This window comes from Typopeltis vanoorti, chromosome 11, assembly GCF_054136105.1.
Source record: "Typopeltis vanoorti isolate ZY-2024b chromosome 11, IOZ_Tvanoo_1.0, whole genome shotgun sequence".
NCBI lineage: Eukaryota > Metazoa > Arthropoda > Arachnida > Uropygi > Thelyphonidae > Typopeltis > Typopeltis vanoorti.
In genome coordinates this window covers 117,539,555-117,561,828 of record NC_143559.1, presented here as the reverse complement: position 1 = coordinate 117,561,828, position 22,274 = coordinate 117,539,555, and the positions used below count along the sequence as shown (strand labels likewise).

Genomic DNA, 22,274 nt, shown 5'->3' with positions numbered 1-22,274 from the left:
TAGATTCTATCTCACACCAAACAGCCTCAAATGTGCTCTTTTCTTAATATGAACAGCTATTCTTCAACATTTGCCTAGGAAATTATTTGTCTTTGGGTATTCTCCCTCATGCATATGCGGTAATTGTCGAAATTCGTGATCAAATAAAAAAAAAAGGAATTTCTTTCTAAAAAGTTACAACCTAAACTTACGTAGCCAATGCGTGTACTAAATCCAACATTATTTCAAAGCCGAATGTTTGTAGAAACTACTATGGAAGTATCTTAAAATGCTGACCTGAGATCTTATGAGAATACGATCCTCGGAATCCTCGAGTTGCCTTTTTTTGTACTATTTAAAAGGCATGGGTGCTGCTCAAGCGTCCATATATTCGCCGTTTATTTGTGCACTTGATAATGGTTTCACTGACCTGACAGCTGTTTCGAATTCGTTGGTTCTCTTCAGAGACTATGCAGAAACCTTAAGAGAGCATAAACTCTTTTTCAGTACTAAGGAAATCGAAATGTCAGAGGAATGTACTTTTCGTAAGTGAACTCTCAGTCGGTGCGTAAAAGTAATTATTAAAGAAAGTGCCAAACGGCTTCATTTCGTCTATGTAAAATTATATCGGTGAAGAGGATACTAGATCCAACATTATTATAGATATTACTTCTGTAAAATTCTCCATCTTACTCTTCTAAATTAGTATTAATTTTCATGGCTATCTTGCCTATTTTTCTTTAGGATTACCCCTTTTTATGATACCATAGGCTCTTTACTCAATTTTTAGGGCATTACCATAGGCTCTTTACTCAATTTTTAGGGCATTACTAATGTTTTACGTAGATACGTGAAGAAACCACTTTGCCTATGTAATTTTACATCCCCGAAATGAAGCCTTTTGGCTGTTTCATTAGTAATTACAATCTAAACTGTTTATTGGCTAAGAATGGGCTAATATTTTAGATACCTTTTTCTAGAGAAAGCTCAAATTATGAAGAGGCGCTTTAATTTGGCGGAAATTATAAAATGGGTAGGTGTCATAGCGCTCAATTGGAATGTGATTGTGACTTAATTTTGTTTTGAATGTCGTGTTACCTTAATTTAAGATTTGCAGTGCAGACTTTTCCTTAGAAAATGAATCTCGTTGAAAGCCAGGATAGTTCACCAAAAGAACACTTAAAAAGAAAGGTAAAAATGTTAATATAGCGAATTGTGAATTCGTTGATATTTTGTTTCTTTCCGTGGGCGATGCATTTGATGTTGGAGCAATATTCATATAACTTAAATTTGCTTCACGGAGGGGACAGATAATCAAATCTATGTATGTTGGAAGTTTTTTTCAACTTGGTTAGACTATAATAAATTTAGTTTAATCCTTTATCCAAGTGTAAGCAAACAAAGTTTGCTACTGAAGTAAAGGTTGGTCGATTGGTAGAGCCTCTGTTACTAATGGCTGAAGAAAAAAGTTAAGCAAGTTTGAGTGCGGTTAGTAGTTGGAGGGGATCAATCGTTCGATGTTGTTGGCACACTCTCCCTCGATGAGTCTTTGGACCTCCTGGAGGTGTCTAATAATAATAATAAAGTATCTTCAGGACTGAGGTAACTCGTGGTAAAGGTTGACTACGTTCTCGTCACTTGTCTTAGTATCCCCCATAATGCAAAGCACATCTTGCGGGCATGTATAATACTATTGCATTAAGGGAAGGGCCACAACCCAGGCTGGTTTCAACCGTTATTGAGGTTTCGTCAGTGGGAGCCAGACCCAGGTGGTGATACTAAGGTGGAAGTAATGGAGAAGTCATATTTACCTATACGAGTTGCCAAAAGGTTTTTCACTTCCATTACTTTCACCTTAGTATCACCACTCAGGCCAAAATAATGGAGAAAATACATATATTTTAATAAATTTAGTTTAATCCTTTATCCAAGTGTAAGCAAACAAAGTTTGTGCTTGAATGAAATGCTGATAGCTGATTGCAGCACAAACCCTCACACAGCCACAGCAACAAGTTTTTGGTGGCTCTTTGAAGATTTTCTGCATTTTCTTGAGTACAGTACTTTCTTTTGAACAACTGAGCTCTGTCTCCTGCATGGATTGCGAAGTTTAAAGCATGCATCTCTGCCAGATGAAATTGACATTAAATATAAATGGGGGGGTCGATTCAATTTCTGTTGCCACAAAAACCTGGTGATTTTTATACATTATGATTTATGTATTTGCAGAAGACAGGAATTTATGTAGAATTACAGACAAGTGATTTTGGTATATACACTGGCAGCTCATGATTAAAATTGAGAGAGAAATTGGAAATTTCTTGCTTTCTTATTTTTTTCTTTACTTCAAAAAAAGGGTGTGATAACTCTAGTCATGACGAGAGGAATATTTATATGCTTAAGTATAAAGAGCTAATAAGCTTCATTTTGGCAATGAAAACATTACTTAAATTAAGGGGATAAGAGCCTGTGTAGCTCAGTGGATGTGGCGTTTGCACACCACCGCGCTAGGCCGCACGAAGGAAGTCTTGGTTTCGAGTCTAGTCGGCGACTAGAGGAAATTTTTCTAAGCCTTTTTTCGACCGGTTCCCGAGTTAGTCGATCTCTGGCACGGGCAAGCAGGTTTTTCCTCCCGGAAACTCGGGTTTTTCGTCCTGTAAACTCAAGAAAATCGACCGTAGAACCCACATTATTTCAGACATTAAATATATTGTGTTAGGGTTAGAGACCACGAGATGGGGGCACATTTGAGCCGTCTCTCTTCACTGCGTACCGCTTAATTAGTGATAGCCTTGGGCCATCTGTCTCTGATTGGGTACCAGTGGAGATTGAACTGCCCACTCAGTCTCCAAAAGTTAGATGGGGCTAAATGGCCTCGCCTACTCCCGTAATTACGGGAATAAAAAGGCGTTAGCTGATTTTTTTTTTTTTATAAATTAAGGGGATATTAAATCCCGCATAGTTTTAAAACCGAATAAGAAACTCAAAGATTGGAATCAGAGAGTTTCTAAACTTTGGAAAACTCGTTCGCAGTATACACTTTGGTATTAGGTCTAGCTACTCACTGATGAAGCCTCAAAAAAGGCTGAAACCGGTCTGGGTAGTGACCTCCCTCCATAATGTAATAACAGCATACATTTCCTAGGAAATATGTTTTTACATTATGGAACATACCTAAGAATAGCGATCTGAACTTCCTCCACCTTTGCAACGAGTTGCCCAGTATTGTACTATGTACTGGGATCACTTGCATTGGCTAATGCTAGTGTCGCCGATACTTTATAGTTTACTATATTCGGTAGAAACTCTCTGATTCCGATCTTTGAGTTTCTTATTCGGTTTTAAAACTATGCAGGATTTAATATCCCCTTAATTTAAGTAATTTATATGCTTTTTCAGTCGACGGTGAGTTAGCCGATCTCATACTGATGTGACAGTTTTTTTTTTCTCCAGGAAACTCAAAGTTTTCATCTGTCATTCAGGCCATGAGAACATCAAACTTATGGATAAAGTATCCTAGTGGTTGTGGGTGGTAGATGGTAATGGTGCTATTGTGTTGTTGAAGGATTATGTAAGGATGATGTCATTGGAGGTGTCATGTACTAATGATAATAATAATATTATAAAGTAGTACATATGATATGACCATACTCTTAAGATCGAGTGAGCATTAAGACTTAACAGTGGAGGATGATTGATCTCATGGGAAGCATGGGGTTTTTTATATGGCTATACTCAGACATAACTCCTTAAGGTATATGGAATAAATTGAGTTGTATAAGTTCACCTGGATAGAGAGACTGGAATTTTATTATGATTCTTTTATTATGATTTTATTTATTTATATATTTTATAAATGATTGGAATACATTTTATAATTCTGAAATTCCAATGAATTTCTACAGTTTAACTAGTAGACTTCTGATATAGTCAAATTATTTTTATGGAATAGAAATTATGAAGGGATTGAGAGTGAAAGTGAATGAGAAGGATGGGTTACTTAGTACTAGATTAAGTGAGCACGTGTGTGTGGATTGCAGAAACTCAGATTCGGATTGGATATTGTACCAAATAATGTAATAGGAATGGAGAAGAAAATAAACAGCAGTGAAAGAAAAGGGTGTGACGAATAAAGGAGAAAGAAAAAAATGCAGTGCTGGATGGGGGGGGATTCAACAAGTAGGGGTGTGAAAGAAGGCAGTTATTAAAACATGATACCCAGGAACAAAGATTAGTGATATACTGAAGCTGTGATGTTGCAGAAGAATAGTGTGAAACAGTTTATTTGCTTGTTTTGTTTCAGTAGCGGGAATACTTTTGGTAGCAAAAGATTGAGACGGGATATAAAAGCATGATTTGTTAACAATGAATGCAAGGAATGAAAGCGAGAAGATCACAAGTATGCTATGAAGTTGTGACAGTGATGAATTAAAGAAAAGAGCAATCATTACAAATGGTATGATCCTGTAAAGAAATGAAAATTATTATTCATTTTATGAATGTTTGAGATGAGTTTGATAAAAGGAATTTTTTAAGAGTGGTGGTTTAAATGAGCGAGGCATTTTGCAAAACTGTTGATAAAGAATGAAGTAAATGGAAAAAAACAGTAAAATGGGGTGCAGCTGATCATAATTCAAGTCAGTGATTTCTGTTTGTGTGGGATTACATTTTGTTAGACAGGAAGTTGTACACCTGGAAGATAGAAAAGAAGGATTTTTCACTTGTGATCTTTCTCTCCTTCTCTTGGGAATAGTTATTGTTGGGGAAAGTTAGGTTTGGTTACAACAACAAAAGTGATTACTAATGATCTTAGAACAAATTCTGTCATTAAACTGAAGTCTGTTGAAAGTTTATTTTTCACTTGGTTAGAGTATAATAAATTTAGTTTAATCCTTTATCCAAGTGTGAGCAAACAAAGTTTGCACCTGAAAGTATCTTCAGGACTGTAAGTAAGGTGGTACAACACCAGGGCAACTCCTTGCAAAGGTGAAGCAAGCTACCAACATCCTATCTCAGTATCTCCTATAATGCAAAACACATCTCCTTGCAGATATGTCTAATGTTATGCATTAAGGGGAGGGCCACTGCCCAGACTAGTTTCGACCTTTATTGAGGTCTCTTCAGTGGGAGCCAGGCCCAAGTGGAGATACCAGGCAGAAGCACTAGCAGGTCATCTCTACCTGTAGTGTGGTAGCTTGCTCCACCTTTGCAAGGAGTTGCCCTGGTGTTGTACCGCCTTACTTACAGTCCTGAAGATACTTTTAGGCACAAACTTTGTTTGCTCACATTTGGATAAAGGATTAAACTAAATTTATTATACTCTAACCAAGTGAAAAATAAACTTTCAACATCTTTCTCTAAATCCAGAGTGATTTATTAAAAAAAAGAGTGGCACACCATTTGGCAACTCCTATAGATAGAGATGACCTGCTAATGCTTCTGCCTGGTATCTCCAATTGGGCCTGGCTCCCACTGAAGAGACCTCAATAAAGGTTGAGGTTGCGACCCGTTAGTATGTCGTTTCTCGGCCTTTTGGCCTAGATCAAGTGTGTGGTATATAGTTTTCTGTTCTTAACCGTTAATATCGGTACGAGTCCCATCGGGTTTCACGATATTTAACGAGAAATTTGCAGAACTTCCTAAACCCCAGACTGGGGAAATATCAAACACTTGGTGGTGGGAATAGTTAGGTTCCCCCCCATCTGATCATGCCCTCCATTTTGCCGCGTGTGCGTACCCTCGGAATTGAGGTTGACGCCACAATACCGGCAAGGGCGATGGCGAAAGCTATAATAATAGACTGCGTCGGCGCAGAGAACATTTTTGGGTTTACCCCTTATGGGGGAGGAAGATACCAGGTAGTGACCAAAAATATCGAGACCAGAGAAAAGCTTCTCGAAGGGTTTGACTGTGGCAAAGTAAAAGTATCTCCCTTCATGGTTGGGAGCATCCTGAGAACCCTTAAGATACCACGATTTCCCCTAGAATACGCAGAGAACAATGATATAATTCACAGCGTCTTCTCTAAGTTGGGAGTTGTACGGGAAATCCAGGTTCACAATGACGCAGACAATCCTGAGTGGAAGTCAGGGGAGGTAACCATCTCTCTTGAAATGAGGACCGAAGTTCCTAACTTTGTCCTCATAGGATCTGCCCGGGTAATGGTAAATTACCCAGGCGTCAAAAAGCAGTGCTTTAGATGTAGTGCCTTCAATCATCTTGGGGCAGACTGCCCTCGCATAAAATGCAAGAACTGCCTAAAAATTGGCCACAACCAAGAAAAATGTGAGGCAGCTTGTTTGAAATGTGGGGTCACTGACCACAAAGTCGACACCTGCCCATCCAGAACCCTCGCAGAGAGGATGGGTGGTGCAGTCACATCAGCAACAAAACCAACTAATAATGAAAAGGTCACAATACAGGAAGAGTTTCCGCCTCTTGAGGCCACTCCTGATCATGCCGCCATGTCTAAGACAACGAAAAGATCCCGTAAGGGAGGGAAACCTACCAGAATTGCAGAGACCAGCAACAATACGATCCCAACAGAAGAGACTGACAATGCAGAAACCATCATGGTAACTCCCACGGACAAAAGCGAAGCTACCACTGCCAATATAGACATCGCCAATTCAGATACAGTAGAAGAAGCTGTAGTAGAGATGGAGACAAACGCCAAAACTTCCAAACAGCCATTAAGTCTGCAGGAAGAAGAGCTGACAAATCTCAAAACAGCAAAAGTATCTGAAACCGAACACCCAGAAGTCCCTTATGCAAAAGCAGGGGAGACTCTAAAACATCTCCTTAGAGGTATGCCCGGGGTGGTAGAGAAGTTTAAAGAGGCAATAGATAAAGTAGGAGAACCTGAACTCCTCCTCTCAGGGAAATATGGACCCGACATCGTCAGTGCAAAATGGGGTGACCTCTTCGTTGATGACATCAGCAAAATTACCCCTCAGCAAGTAGAGGTAGCCCTGGATATAGATGAGGAGGCAGCTTCGGCGTTCTACATTGCTCTCTGCAAACTAGACATGGCCAAGGGAAGTGAGGTGGCCAAAAGAATCATAACAGCCCACAACAAAAGAAAGGAACAGTAACCATCTTCTGGATTTCTGTACTCAGTTTCACTGGTTTTTAGCTCCCACAGGTGGGGGAGGATCTGAGAACCCGAGCAGCGAAGGCTTACAGCGAGGCGGTGCAGTTCCTTGTGAGCTGCATCACTCGGGCCAGATCCTTCCTCCACCTCTAAGTTTAACTTTCAATTTTTGCTTTTCTCTGTACCTTTTTTTTTTTTTACATGTTTCCTTTTTAGGATTTTTCCTTTTTGTAAAGTGAAAAATCAACGACCGTTTTAGAAATGCCCCTGGGGGGCAAACAGCTAAAACAGGTTAACTGAGGCCTCTTTAACCTGCTCTACCACTATGCACTCTATCTTTATTTCCTCTCCTACTATCTGCTGACTCTCAGCCTATCTTACTCTACAGGCCGATGATGAAGATTTGTTGAACTCACAAATTATTAAGGTTGAAACTAGTCTGGGTAGTGGCCCTCCCCTTAATGCATAACATTAGACATATCTGCAAGGAGATGCGTTTTGCATTATAGGAGATACTGAGATAGGAGTGTTGGTAGCTTGCTCCACCTTTGCAAGGAGTTGCCCTGATGTTGTACCACCTTACTTACAGTCCTGAAGATACTTTCAGGTGCAAACTTTCTTTGCTCAGTATGTGTGCTATGACTATTCCCATTAATAGGAGAGAAATCCATTCTTTTCTTCTGAGTCACATTGCCCTTTGTGTATAAGATTTCTTTTTTTCATATAAATTTATACATCTGGCTCCCAAACATACCAGCTTTGCTTATTCTGTGGTCTATTTTCATATTTAATTGGACCTCTTCACTAAAAACTGCCTAAATAGCTCACATATTTTACTTGTTCTATAGGTTTTTGCGTGGAGAATGCATTTGAAGTCTGTGTTCTTGGGATTTGGCCTTTTTGTTGATTTTTATGCCACATTTGTTATACCTGTTATTCAGTTTGGTTTGAGGGTCCTGAAAACTTGCCTTGAATTTGTTTACAAGTATATAATTATATACTTGTAAAATTAACATAAAACAAAGAGCTGTATTTGATATCTCAGATTTTAGTATCAGGTTTAATGCCACTTTTTTACATAATACAATCCATATAGGTGATGAATAAAGTGCATCCTTGTCTCATGGCTATATAGCTACTCAGTATATATGGTGGTTTTATTTTTGTTCATGTCTATGTCTTTTGATTTTTTTGTAACTTTACTATTATCAGAGATTTATTTAAGTATAAATTTATATTGAACAGATTTATTATCTATTTATAACAGTTTATAAATAACTGAATAAATTACTTATAAGTTGTTTCCATATTTGTTTTTATATTGTTTTCAATCTTTAACAATCTGTAGTGTATAAGCTGTCATAAGTGTAGTACTTTGACAGTAGGAGTTTCTCATTTATATATGGTAATCTTTTATTTATGAATGTTTTTTTTTATTATTAACAGGTGACAACATTGCATCAAAAAGCTAAGGTTCCTAGTTCGGATTCAGTAACTTTTCAAGGGCTGACTTCACAGAATATATCATTCCTTGAGGATGAAATAAAAAAAGCCGAAATTGAAGTCTTGAAGGTGTGTGTTTGTGTAGGTATATATATATTATTATTTTTTCTTGTATTCTAAGTAACTCATCTTGTTTTACTCTCTTGTGATGTAGTTCATCAATTTTATAGTTTATTTCATGCAAATAATTAGGTTTATAACTAGCATGATTTCTCTCGGAGAATTAACCGATTTAATGAAAGCTGATTAATCAGAAATAAATTTATGTATCATTAATATTGCTTTCATAAATACATGTTATGCTGAAATTTGCTTTCCATATCATAAAAAACACCCAGAAAAGCTATTTTATTAATGGAGCGAAGTAAAGGCAATGATGTTCTTGACTTGTTGCTCTTCTCTGTTATCTACGTGCAAGCTCACCCATTAAGCAAGAAAGATAATGAAATTTGTATATACACATTAATATGTAGTAATTGTTAAATAAAAACAGTTTGCATTACAAAAAGTTAGTCGGGTGGTTTGCTGTTTTCCCCCTCTCTCAAGATGAAGTTGGTAGGAAATTTCACTGGAGAATGCAAACTAAGTGAGCATGTAGTGATAAATATTCAAAATTTCTGTAAAAGTGGGATCTGTTAGATTTTTTTTTTTTTTTTTTTTTGTTCATACTATTTTTTCCCTTCTTATTTACCATTCTTCTTTAAAGTATTCTCAACAGGAAAGGACACAAACTCAAATTTTTTCTTTATTGCATATAAAATTGAAATTAATCGCAAAATATAAATGAGGCAGTAATATTTCAAAGAAAGGTTAATTACTTAATTGTCATAATATAGACTCCTCCAGAGAATCAAGGACTCATTGAATGACAACATGTGACCCTTTTGGGTCACATGTTGCTTAAACACTTATATCCTTCTTTAAAAGCATTCATTGAAGATGCACTCAACAACTATAGCAGTCCATTCCATACACTTATGTACACCATGAAAAGAACCTAGACCTCACTTACATTCTGACTATATTCTTAACTCAGTTTTCAGGGATGACTAATTCTCCTCAACCTGCATCATTTAGCTGTAAAATCTCATCTGTATCTATACTGCAAAAGATCCCCCCCCTCCCCTTACCAACTTTTCTATCACGTCTTTTTTTTTTTATCACTCAAACTTTGAAGACTACATTCCCTTACTACTCGGTAACACAGTAGTCAAGATGTGGTGTTAGTTTTATTTTAATTATATTTTAGGACTTTATTTTGTTAGTCTTTGAAACAGTACACTTCTTTTTCAACTAATTTTCTCTTAGGATAGGTAGAGTCCTTTGATAAGCAGTCATGACGAATTAATGCAAATGGTACATCACTCCTCTGCTACTGGGTTTACTCTAATATAACTTGCACTTTTTTCCTCAAAATTATTATCTGAGACTTCCAGGGAGTGAAGGACTCATCGAGACAGGCTATAAATCATCCAAACCACCTATCATACCTTCCCTTAAATTCATTCACACTAGATGCACTCACTACATCTAAGGGCAAATTGTTCCACTCATTCACTGCTCTCGGAGTAAAACTTAGCTCTTATTCCTTTCTGGACTGCAAATAAATTTAACTTACATGGATGCCCCCCCCCGTGTTCTCTCCCCACCTTCCATATAACGAAAAATTTCATTTCCCATACCATCCACTCAAAAGTTTATAGACCTCTATCATATCAGCCCTCTTTCTCCTGTTAACCGCAGTGTGCAATCCACATACTTGCAATCTGTCCTCATAATCTAAATCCCATAATCCAGATATAATCTTTGTAACTCTTCTTTGCATCCTTTCCACAGCCTCTTTATCCCCTTGGAACCCGGGAGACTAAATCTGCACATAATAATCCAGGTGTGGTCTTATCAAAGCCTTATAAAGTGGAAAAATTACTTCCTTATTCTTACATGTCAAGGTTCGCTTCAACATCGTAATTATCCTCTGAGTTGTATTTGCAACTTTTGCTGTGTGACCTTTGAACTTTATTCCTATCCACCAATATGCTAAGATCCCTTACCTCTTCAGTTTCTTGTAGCATAACCCCGAATAATATAATATGCTGCTGGAACTCTAATCATGCCAAAGTGCATAACTTTACACTTACTAACGTTAAATTAACAGCCGTTTTCGTTTGCTCAAATTTCCAGCCTATTCAAATAATTTTGTAATTGCTGAATATCAGTAGCATCCTGATTGCCCTGCCTATCTTTGCATCATCGGCAAACAATTGCACATCTGATGTTAGATCTTTCCTGATGTCATTAATGTATAGATTAAACAAGGTAGTGAATCTGCCTAAAATCTGGCAGATTCACACCAATATTAAAGATAAAAATTGTGGTGGAGATATATGCAGGGATTTTTGGAAACTAAAGTCTTTCAGGACGAAACGGAATTGACGTTTATAATTAAATCCTTAGTATTCATCATTTTTAATAGTTGACATTATTTATGAAATGAATGCATTTAAATTTTAATTACCAACATTATTTACGTGATTGGCCTCTCATCTTCATCACGCGATATATTTGAATCTTTAGTGACAGTGCTTCTGTAATTAGATTAAATCTACTGAAATAGCATAATCTTTGTCCAGGGCATTAGATATGGCGGTTTTTAAAAACCCACTCCATATAGAACCCGAACCTCACCTCATTTGCCATTCCACCCTAGTGCAACCAAAGATTGAGTAGAAGTCAATGCTCTCGCTCCCACATTTCCTCTACTGGTTGCTTCCATCTCTATGCATATGATTGGTGGTATTAACAAAAGATCACATGACTATGACAAAGGCGAGCCAATGATTGTTGAGTTGAAATGTTGATTCTCTTCAACCAAAATATCTGAAATTGCCATAAAAACATTCATTATCTATTTCTTAAAGTTTTAACTTTTTTGTGTGTAAGGTATATGTGAAATTTTAATTTCTTTTCATAAAGTTAAATTGGGGTGTGATATATGTACACAAGGACGAGTTATATTAAAGTAAATACAGTAGATCTGTGTTCACGGGACTGGTTTGCCTGTTCTGAGGGACGAAAAACCAGCATTACCTCCATATTAGACTGGCTAACTCACCATTTGAAAAGTCCTCATAAAGGTTCCTGATATCATAGGTGGATTTTGAATCCAGTTTCTTTCCAACCAAAGGGCTCATCTATACCAACTGAGCTACAGAAGCTCAAAACTTGCACTCTAGAAATGATCAAAACAGACTAGTTTCACAAACATTCATATGGTGGTGGTGGCTTCAGGGCTTTTATGAGAAAAGCAAAGAAAGCAGTTGATGTTAAAAACCTATATAAATTGTTAGAGGAGAATATAATTAAATGCAAATTAAATTACTACAGTGATGTGACATATGTTAGCTCTCTCTCTCGCTTTCTTTCTATGTTAAAGTTTGTAGGTAATTGTTATGTCTGATATTTCAAGAGTTCTGAAATTAGTGATTTCCATACATCATTTATTCAATCTTCTTTAATATAAATTTCATATTAGAGTTGGAGAAAGAAGGTACCCTTTGTGGATGTTCTGATCACAAAGAAACTAGATGATGTTTCTTAGAGGTCTTCCAAAAGCCTCCTCGTACCGGACTATATTCATTCTTCATCCCTTTGTAATTCTTCTCAAGAACTGAACATCTATTCTAAATAATGAATACAAGCCCAAGAAGGAACTTCTAACCCTTTTTCCATTTCTCGGCAGATCGAGGAATCTGGCAGTAATTCATTCACTCACATAACTCCCTCAACAGAAACTGAGGTTTGATCCTAAATGATTTCTGGAAATCATTTATCAGATTGCTTGCATATCAGACTTTAGCTGGTCAATATAATAGCAAGCTTATGTTTAGGAGCACCCTTTGTCAGTCTTGTTGGATTAGATCTTATAGTTCTGTGATTGAAACATTAGAGTACATTAGAACAGAAACAAAGACAATGAAAATAGTTAGAATCGTTGAAAATGTCAACTGTATTTTGAACTGAGAACCTGGGGAACAAGTAAAACATTTCAGCTACTTAGGCACGATTTTTACTGACGATGGTAAATTAAATATGGAAATAGACAACAGAATCAACAAAGCTGGAATGGTAGGAAGTCAATTGAATAAATTCATATGGAATAAGAGAGAAATTAGTCGGAACATTAAATTACATGTATACAAGACAGTGTTCAAACCAGTTTTAACTTATGGATCTGAGAGCTGGGTCAGAAGTAAAACACTTGACCAAAGACTGGAGACCTGAGATATGAGAGTCCTGAGAAAGATTGGAGGTATGAACAGATGGCATCAATGGCAATATCATATTAAAAACGAGGATATTAGGAAAGAAAAAGAACTTGACATTGTCAGCATCCAGGAATGCGTTATCAGAGCTGATCTCAGGTGGTATGGTCACTTAAACAGAATGGGCAAGGAAAGATTAGCAAAACAAGTGTTCTCTGCCATGTTAGCAGGAAAACGACCCAGAGGAAGACCAAGATATAGGTGGATTGATACGGTACAAAGTGCCTTAGACCAGTGCTTCCCAAACTTATGGATGAAAGGCCCCTTTTGGAAAAATTAAAATATTTCACAGTCCCCATCGGGGAAAAAAATCGTAATACAGATATATATTATTATAATATTTAATTGTATTTATATTTAATACAAAACATACATAGTGAATATTGCAAAAATCAAATGCAAATATTACATTTTTAGCTATAAGCATTTGAGATGCCACACTTAGTCTTAAAACATTTTAAATTAGTTCTCATTATTTCACCCCCTCCTCAACAAAACTAACGCCCACAGTTTGGGAAGCGCTGCTTTAGATGATAGAAATATAAGATCTGATAATGTTGGAGTCTTGACAAGTAAACAGACTGATTTGGAGGAAAAGTGTAGATAGGAAATTAGTAATGATGTAAATTTTTCATATACTAAAATAGAAAGTCATCCATTTTTCGTTCTTCACTGGTATCAAAAATATTTTGTGCATACTGGTAATGACTTGAACTGTACTGAAATGGTATTAATGAAAGGCTAATCATATTTTAAAATCAGAAGGAAACTAAACCACAAATATAAAAGAATAAGTATGAATTAAAAATGAAACAAACGATGAAAGAATGGCAGTGTGATTAACGACCGTACTGGTCTGGACGTGTACATACAAGGGGGTGGGGGCTGAAATGTTCTGATAAACACCTAGAACAAAAATGATATTAAAGCAACTGATATAACCATAAGAAAGAACATATCCTAAACCCTTTAACCCCCATGTTTCATCAAATTGCAATAATTTGTTGTTTTATGATATATAGTGCTCATCTCCTGTCCCATGCAACAACGCTTACAAAGACGTTCCCATACAAGAGTAGTCTGGTGTTATAACAGTGCCAAGTGGGACATCCATGCAACTCTGCCTGAAGTTGGTTACTCTGAGTAGTGATCACTGCAGCCAGTCCCAAGGCTGGATGAAGGAGGAGGGTTGTGCATTGGCCTGGCAACCCAATCGCATAAAAAATTTGATGATACAAAACCGATACAAATGAAACCTCCGAACAGTACTCAATGGCAATCGACTTGGAATGAAAAAAAGGAAAAGATTGGATTATGAAATAGACAGAAAAATAAGGAGAGATATCAAAATGGCAACATGGAATGTAAGGATGATGAAACAAATAGGAAAGATGAATGAAATTTGTAATGAAATGCTGAAATATAAAATAGACCTCTTTGCACTACAAGAAATGCAATGGCAGGGACAGAGGAGAATGGATAAACAGCATTATAGTGTTATTTATAGTGGTCCCAACGAATGAACTGTCAACTGTGTACTGGCTTCATAGTAAGCAAGGAAATGCGGAAAAGTATTAGAATACAAAGCATATTAGTGACCAAATATGCAAAATAAGATTAAAAGGAAAATTTTTGAAACATTACTGTCATTTCAGCTCATGCACCAACTGAGGAGAAAAAAGAAATTGATGAAGATCAATTTTATGAGCAACTTGAAGAAGTTTGCTGCAAGACACAAAGGTAGGATATTCTATCATGGGAGACTTCGACGCTAAGATGCAGGTGGCAGGAATATTTATGTTAATGAGAAAAACAATGAAAATAGTGATTTACTGATGCAATTTGCACTCAGAAACAAATTATTCATAAGAAGCACATCATTTGCGCATAAAGCAATTCACCTGGGAACTTGGAGGATACCAGGCACGAATGAATTAAACCAGATTGATCATGTTTTAGTCTCGAGACATCATTTCTCCTCTGTCACTGAAGTCAGGAGTTGTAGAGGTCCTAATTGTGAGCGATCATTATCTAGTGAAAATGATTATAAGAGAAAGATTATCAAATGTGGTAAAGATGACAAAAAAGAAGACTGGATTATGGGACATAGATAAACTTAGTAATGATGTAAAAATAACTTGAAAACTTGAAAGGTAGGAAAATGAATATAGATGCCAGAATAATGTAACTAAATTTGAAGTTTTTAACTTGGAGAACTTAGATGGAAGTTCATTAGATTTTGCATGTTCCTTTGATGAAACTGTACTGGTGAGGTATTTTGGGAGATAATTCCAATTATGAGTGCTGCAGTAATGCAACATTGACAAGCAGGGATAAAAATGTATTCTTCCGCTGTGTAAGACCTTCTTATTTGACCACCTTTTGGACTACTCTTTTTAAATCTGGTTGTCTGGATTTAAGAGGATACAAAGACTGGTAACAAAAATTTATATCAGAACTAGAACATTATTATTATTAAGAGAGACCTCCAGGGAGTCAGAGACTCATCGAGGGAAGCCACATACTACACACACACACACCAGCCATCATACTTATTCTTGAATTCATTCACACTGCTTGCACTCACAACATCCAAAGGCAATTCATTCCAATCATGCACCACCCTCTGAGAGAAAAATCTCACCCTCATACCCTTATTGGCTTTCTTCATTCTCAGCTTCCAAGGATGCTCTCTCGTCCTTTCCCCACTCTCCATAAATTGAAAAAATTCTGTCAATACAAAAGGGTCATACAGTTGAAATCCTGTATGACCCTTTCAGAAGTTTGTCTCAATCATATCACCCCTCTTTCTCCTGTTTGCTAGTGTATGTCTGCAGTCTACAAATTCTCAGTCTGTAACTCTCAGTCTTCATAACCAGTATTCCATAATCCTATTATCATTTTTAACACACTCTTTTGTACTCTCTCCAATATATCAGAATCACAACAGAAACCAGGAGACCAGACCTGCGCACAATAGTCCAAATGAGGTCTTATCAAGGCCTTGTAAAGAGGCAACATAACATTCTTATCTTTATGTGTGAACGTTCGTTTCAGAATTGCAATTATCTTTTGAGTTGTATTTGCAATCTTTGCCACATGGCCCCTGAACTTCAGCTTCCCATCTGTTAACGCTCCAAGATCCCTAGCCTCGTTAGTTTCTTCTAACCTAATCCCACCAATATAATACATTGGATATCTAATCATGCCAAAGTGAATGGCTTTACGTTTACTCACATTGAACTGACACCCATTTTCTCATGCCTTTACCAGATCAACAAGACTTAAATGCAGATCCTTTTTATATTCCCAAGATTTCTCAACTGCTAAAGTGAAAATCTGAACCTGACGACCTCTGTTTGGCCTGAACCCAGCTTGTTCTTCTGTTCTTGTTCTTCAGGCATGCCTTAGTAATTTACTAACTTTTTATAATAGACTAACAGCTGATTTGAATAAAGGAATTGGCTACACAATGATTTTGCAAGGGCATTTGACAGAATACCATGCGGAACTGTTATGCAAGTTTGAACAAATGGGGATGGATATAACTCTCATTAAGTACCACATTTTGGTAGCTGCTGGACAGATACCAAAATGTGGTATCTGGTGGGTTAGAATTGAAGCAAAAAACGGATGACTAGTGGCGTGCCACAAGGTTCAGTGTAGGACCATTGCTGTTTAGTTTGTACAAAGTGATATAGTAAATATTCAGTTGTTTGCTGATGTGAAATTAGGTAGAGTAATAGTTAATCAAGGTGAGTGGAGAGCTTGCAGAATGAGTTAAACAGGCAGTCAGTATGGGCAAAAGTTAATAGGTGTCAGTTTAATGTTGAGAAAGGTAAATTATGCATTTTGGGATTAATAGATTATAAGCCATATCACAATTTGAATAAAGGTATAGTTAGTAGGGGTGTGAGAACTAGATATTTTGCTTGGAGAGTTGTGAATGAGTGGAATTGATTGACAGATCTACATTTAAAAAAAAAAATTAGTTGCATACATAATTGCTTTTTTGTTTGTTTGTTTTTTAGGAATCCAGTCGGCCACCTCCTGATACATGTTCAAATGTAACAGATCAAGAAAAATCATTGTTGACTCTGAAAAGGAAAGTTCTGTTATTGCAAGCTGAATTAGATGTTATCACTGATAGTCAGATGACTGGCAAGTATTTATGTAAAAATTAATTTGCATAATATTTTTATATTTGTGAAATAGTTTGACATAAAATTCAAAAACAAGTTAGAAAATGTTACTAATTCTTTTTGAGCCTTAAGCAACATTCTTTGTATTTGGATGTTAACTATGCTTTGGTAATTGCAGTATACCTTAATAATTAAGTGCAGAGGAAATAGAATAATTCCTTCCACCTCAAATGAGAACATGTACTAATGTGTGGTTAATATCAACAAAAAATTTAGATAAGTTAATGTTGTTCAAAAATGTCCATATTTTTAGATTTTGAAGTAATAAGTAATTTCTTTATATTGTTTAGTTGAGTCAAGCAATCTATTTTAGATTGCTTGACTCTCCTTCAGTTTCTCATAAAATTTTATCTTTAGTTTTTGAGAATATTGCTTTATGGAAACAAGGAAATGAAATCATTTTGATAGTTTAAAACTATAATCACATCGACTCTCTTATATTTGCTTGGAAACAATTGAAATGAATTTTTCGATTAGTTTCAAAAAATTTCCATGAGTTTGAATGGTGGGAACATCAACTTTTATTTCTTTGGCTATATAACAGCCTCTGTACACAGTATCTTGATTCACAGTAGATCTTTCAGCGAGTATTATCCACCATTTGGGCAATACCTGTGGAAGGGTTTGGAGAAATGTGTGGTTGCTCTCAACCTTTCCAGAGTGTTTGATCAAGTCAGGCAAGACCAACTTACCAAGTACAATCTTCTACATTTGCAGTTTAGGTGCTAGTTTTCTCTCTTAATTCATTGTACTGAATAAACTGTTGTGGATGATTTACTTTCTAGCAATGCCTAGAATACCACACAATTTTATACTGACCTGATATCCTGTCCATAGTTTTCCGATGACGGAGCGCTCTATTCTTCATTTGACAAATCTTTTAGTGCTGAAACTTTTCACGTTCAAAGGTCTTCTATAACCAAAACTTCCATACTGATTTCCCTTGCTGTTTTCTAGTGAGGTGAGGCCAGTCTTGTGAAGTTCAGTGCTGCTGAAATGGTCTTGTCTTTACTCTTGCAAGAAAGATCACTTTTCACTTCCATCTTACCTTTTGATGATACTTGCATCACTAAGCAATCTGCCCCCCCCCCTCACAAGAAACCAGACATCTATAAGATTCATTGTTTGTGTGTCATTTACTGTCTGGGTCAAAATAGGACACTGGAAATAGCTAACCATAAATCTGGTTTAGCTTTTCACACCTGTTAAAACCAGCTAACACTTCAGCGATGAACAGAAATTCCTTACATCAAACAACTATTTCATCAGGAAATGTAAGGAGACTTCTGCCTGAAATTCTGTACACTATTACTCAGTTCTGCAGGATTGACTCTGTTACCAGAATTAATCCTGCAATAAGTTAGGTCTTTATTCATCAAAAATCTCATTTACAGATCTTTGCTGTGACACACGTTACAGTGTAGAATGTACAAAATTATTGTTTCATTGTTTATTTTAATTTTCATTTCTTGTATTCATTCATCGCGTAATGTAATACATCTTATGTCTATAACTTTTGTACTCCTAATATAAGCACCTCCTAACAAATGTACCTCTTGGTACATGAAACAGGTTGTGTTTTTTTAGTTTAATTGAAGTATTTTGTGTTACTTCATGTCATGTGTCACATTACCAGAAATTTAATAAAAGGTTAGAATTCTCATCTTGCTAACTACCAGCTTTTCTATCACAAAAAAACTTATTACATTCATGATCTCTAAAATTCTTGGTGGCATTTTCCATTCACATCTGTAAAATTCTACCACTATAAATACTAGATGTGTTCAACTAAGAATTCTCACATTTAAGACCGTTAGAATGGTATTTTGACTTATTTTCTTTAGTGTTAGAGACAAGAAACATATCAATAGATTCCTTCTTTTTCTTATTCATGCACAGCACCTGTGCTTCAGATGTTACAACATTTGTGTGTAATTGATTTTTAAAAAAAGGTACACAGGACAACAAAATTTTTAGGAAGATCATTTTGGTCTTATTCTTGTATTGTATTGCTTGGTCTCCTCACATTTGGGGGCTCGTTACCCCAGCTGCAATGTCTCTCCATTTCTTTTTTGTCTTTTGTTGCAGCAGTGACCAACTCCAGAGTAAGTCAAGTGATCTTTTTAATCCTTCCACTTTGTCCTGGATGATAATTTTTCCAGATATTGTCATTTTCACATCTTAAAAGGCCAATAAGAATAAGGCTACTTATTCTTGTTGGCCTTTTTATTCTTGGTAAGAATAAAAAACCCAACACAGATAGGATTCTAATTATAAATATGAAGTGATGTATTCAGACATGGGGAACAGAGAATGGAGGAAGTAGCTCATCATCATCAAATTCTTGCCATATACCCTCAAGGGGTGTACGGGATATGATAGTACTACATGAAAAAAATTACATCATTACTAACTTCTTATCTACAATTTTTCTCCAAATCAGTCTGTTACTTGTCAAGACTCCAACATTATCAGATCTTATATTTCTGTTGTCTAAGGCACTTTGTACTGTATCAATCCACCTATATCTGGGTCTTCCTCTGGGTCATTTTCCTCCCAACCTGGCAGAGAAAACTTCCTTTGCTAATCTTTCCTCGCCCATTCTGTTTAAGTGACCATACCACCTGAGATTAGCTCTGCTAATGCATTCCTGGATGCTGACAATGTCAAGTTCTTTCCTAATATCCTCGTTTTTAATATGATATTGCCATTGATGCTATCTGTTCATGCCTATAATCTTTCTCAGGACTCTCATATCTGCAGTCTCTAGTCTTTGGTCAATTGTTTTACTTCTGACCCAGCTCTCAGATCCATAAGTTAAAACTGGTTTGAACACTGTCTTGTATACTGCTAATTTAGTGTTCCGACTAATTTCTCTCTTATTCCATATGAATTTATTCAATTGACTTCCCACCATACCAGCTTTGCTGATTCTGTTGTCTATTTCTATATTTAATTTACCATCTTCAGTAAAAATCGTGCCTAAGTAGCTGAAATGTTTCACTTGTTCCACAGGTTCTCCATTCACAACACAATTGACATTTTCAGTGATTCTGCCTATTTTCATTGTCTTTGTCTTTTTATTGCTGACCTTCATACCATATCTATTACAACAGCTATTCAATTTAGTCAGAGAATCTTGCAGACTTGTAGCAGATTTATTTAGAAGTATAACATCATCTGCATAAAGCAAAGAGCTGACATTAACATCTCCAATTTTGATATCATGTTTAATACCACTTTCCTTCATAATGTGATCCATATTGATAATGAATAACAGAGGGGATAATGTACATCCTTGTCTCACAAAAGATTTAACATTAAACCATCTTCCTGTATATCCTTCAATTCTAACTGCTGACTTACAACTCAAATAAAGACTAAGTATTGCTTGATATAATGCTCCATTGACACCATATAACTGCAGCGTATTGAATAGCTTCTCTCTTGTCACCTTGTCATATGCCTTTTCCAAATCGACAAAACTTAAATACAAATCTTTGTTATATTCCCATGCTTTCTCGACTATTTGTCGTAAAGTGAAGATCTGATCCTGACAGCCTCTATTTGGCCTGAATCCAGCTTATTCTTCACCAAGCTTTTCTTCCACAAGTCTTCTCAACCGTTTCTCAAGTATACTTGCATAGATCTTGCCAGGAACACTCAGTAGGGAAATACCTCTGTAATTCTCACATTCAGTTTTATTTCCCTTTTTATATATGGGTACTATGAGAGCTCTACTCCAATCATCGGGAATTCGTCCCTCCGTCCAGGCTTTCTGAACTATGCAGTGCAGCCACTGTAACACTCTTATACTACCATACTTCAGCATTTCTGGTCGAATATCATCAACTCCTGCTGCCTTTCCACATTTCAAGCCTTTGATGGCATTTTCTACTTCAAGTATGGATATGATTTCCTGACTGCATACCTGGTCAGTGTTTTTTTACCACTGTGCTGTCATCACTGCTTGTTTCATTTAGCAGTTTTTCAAAGTAATTACTCCATACTTCAAAGATATCTTTTTCTCCCTTTTCATGTCACCTTTATCATCTCTAACTCCTTTTACAGCACTCTTTCCTCCATTCCTAAATTTCTTCAACAACCTCCAGAATATTTTGCCTCCTTCTTGATATTTATTTTCTATATTCTTGACAAAGTCCTCCCATGACTTTTGTTTAGCTAGTTTTACACAGTGTTTAGCATTCTTGCATTTGTCTCTATATTCTCTAAGAGCACAAGCTGGCTTATTTGACAGGAACTTTTGATATGCTTTCTTCTTTTCCTTCACTGCCTCTTTTACTTCCTGTGTCCACCAGGGAGTTCTGATTTTTTTATCCTTGCATAGAACCTCACGACATGCCTCTCTGGCAGAATCAATCAATGTGTTCTTCAGAGTTTGCCACTGAATTACCAAGATTTGATTCCTGTTCTCAAACTCTTTCATTTTATCTTCAATAATCTTTGTGTATTTTAGTCTACAGTTCACATCTGAGAGCTGCTCAACTTTTATTTGCTTTAAAACTTTCTTATATGTTATTCTTTTGACTATGAAATTCAATTTTATCTTGCTCAAGACTAAATAGTGATCACTTCCAATTTCAAAACCTCTGTACACTCTGGTGTCCTGCACCAGGGAGAAAACATCACTATCAACAATAACATAGTCAATGAGACTTTTCTTATTCCTAGCCTCTTCTCTCTAACCAGTCCATGTCCTGAGCAGAAATCCAACAGATATTTGCCATTATTATTAGCTTTGCTCTTTTCTCAAAATTTTCCTAAAATATTTTTGTATGTCTCACAATCATTTCCTACTCTGCTATTTAGATCCCCAACAAGGACTAACTTTTCCTTTTTCATTGTGTCAGTTGCTTTTTCTAAAGCCTCAAAAAATTCCTCCACTTCTACCTTAGTAGAACCTTCTGTGGGAACATAGGCACAAATAAGTCTCGTCGTCCATTTCCCCATTCTGATATTTGCCCAAATCACTCTACTTAAGACTGCCTGCCATTCAAGAAGATCAGCCTCGTATTTAGTGTTGAATACAATTGCTACTCCTTCTTTTCCTTGATTGTTATTGCCTGAATATAACATTTTGTATTTATTGCTCAGAAAGATCTCACCAGTTTTGGTCTTTTTTGTTTCAGTCACCCCTATTATGTCGATCTGGTACTT

The 22,274-nt window shown here is 36.3% G+C and overlaps 1 protein-coding gene and 1 pseudogene across 3 annotated transcripts in view; both read left to right on the top strand.

Annotated features, from left to right (window-relative positions):
* The first annotated feature begins 1,045 nt into the window (after positions 1-1,045).
* The window catches only part of LOC150101980 (centromere protein K-like), a 138,858-nt gene continuing 117,629 nt past the window's right edge, over positions 1,046-22,274 (top strand). For 2 of the 3 annotated variants that reach the window (XM_090400825.1, XM_090400823.1), the window contains exons 1-3: positions 1,046-1,170; positions 8,516-8,653; positions 16,926-17,055. In XM_090400825.1, the coding sequence (XP_090256951.1) occupies positions 1,117-1,170; positions 8,516-8,653; positions 16,926-17,055 (322 nt within the window). In that variant the 5' untranslated portion in view covers positions 1,046-1,116. The remainder of the gene's footprint in view (positions 1,171-8,515; positions 8,654-16,925; positions 17,056-22,274) is intronic. The other variant, XM_090400824.1, reaches the window with a different exon arrangement.
* LOC150101981 (U2 spliceosomal RNA) lies at positions 5,493-5,617 on the top strand (annotated as a pseudogene).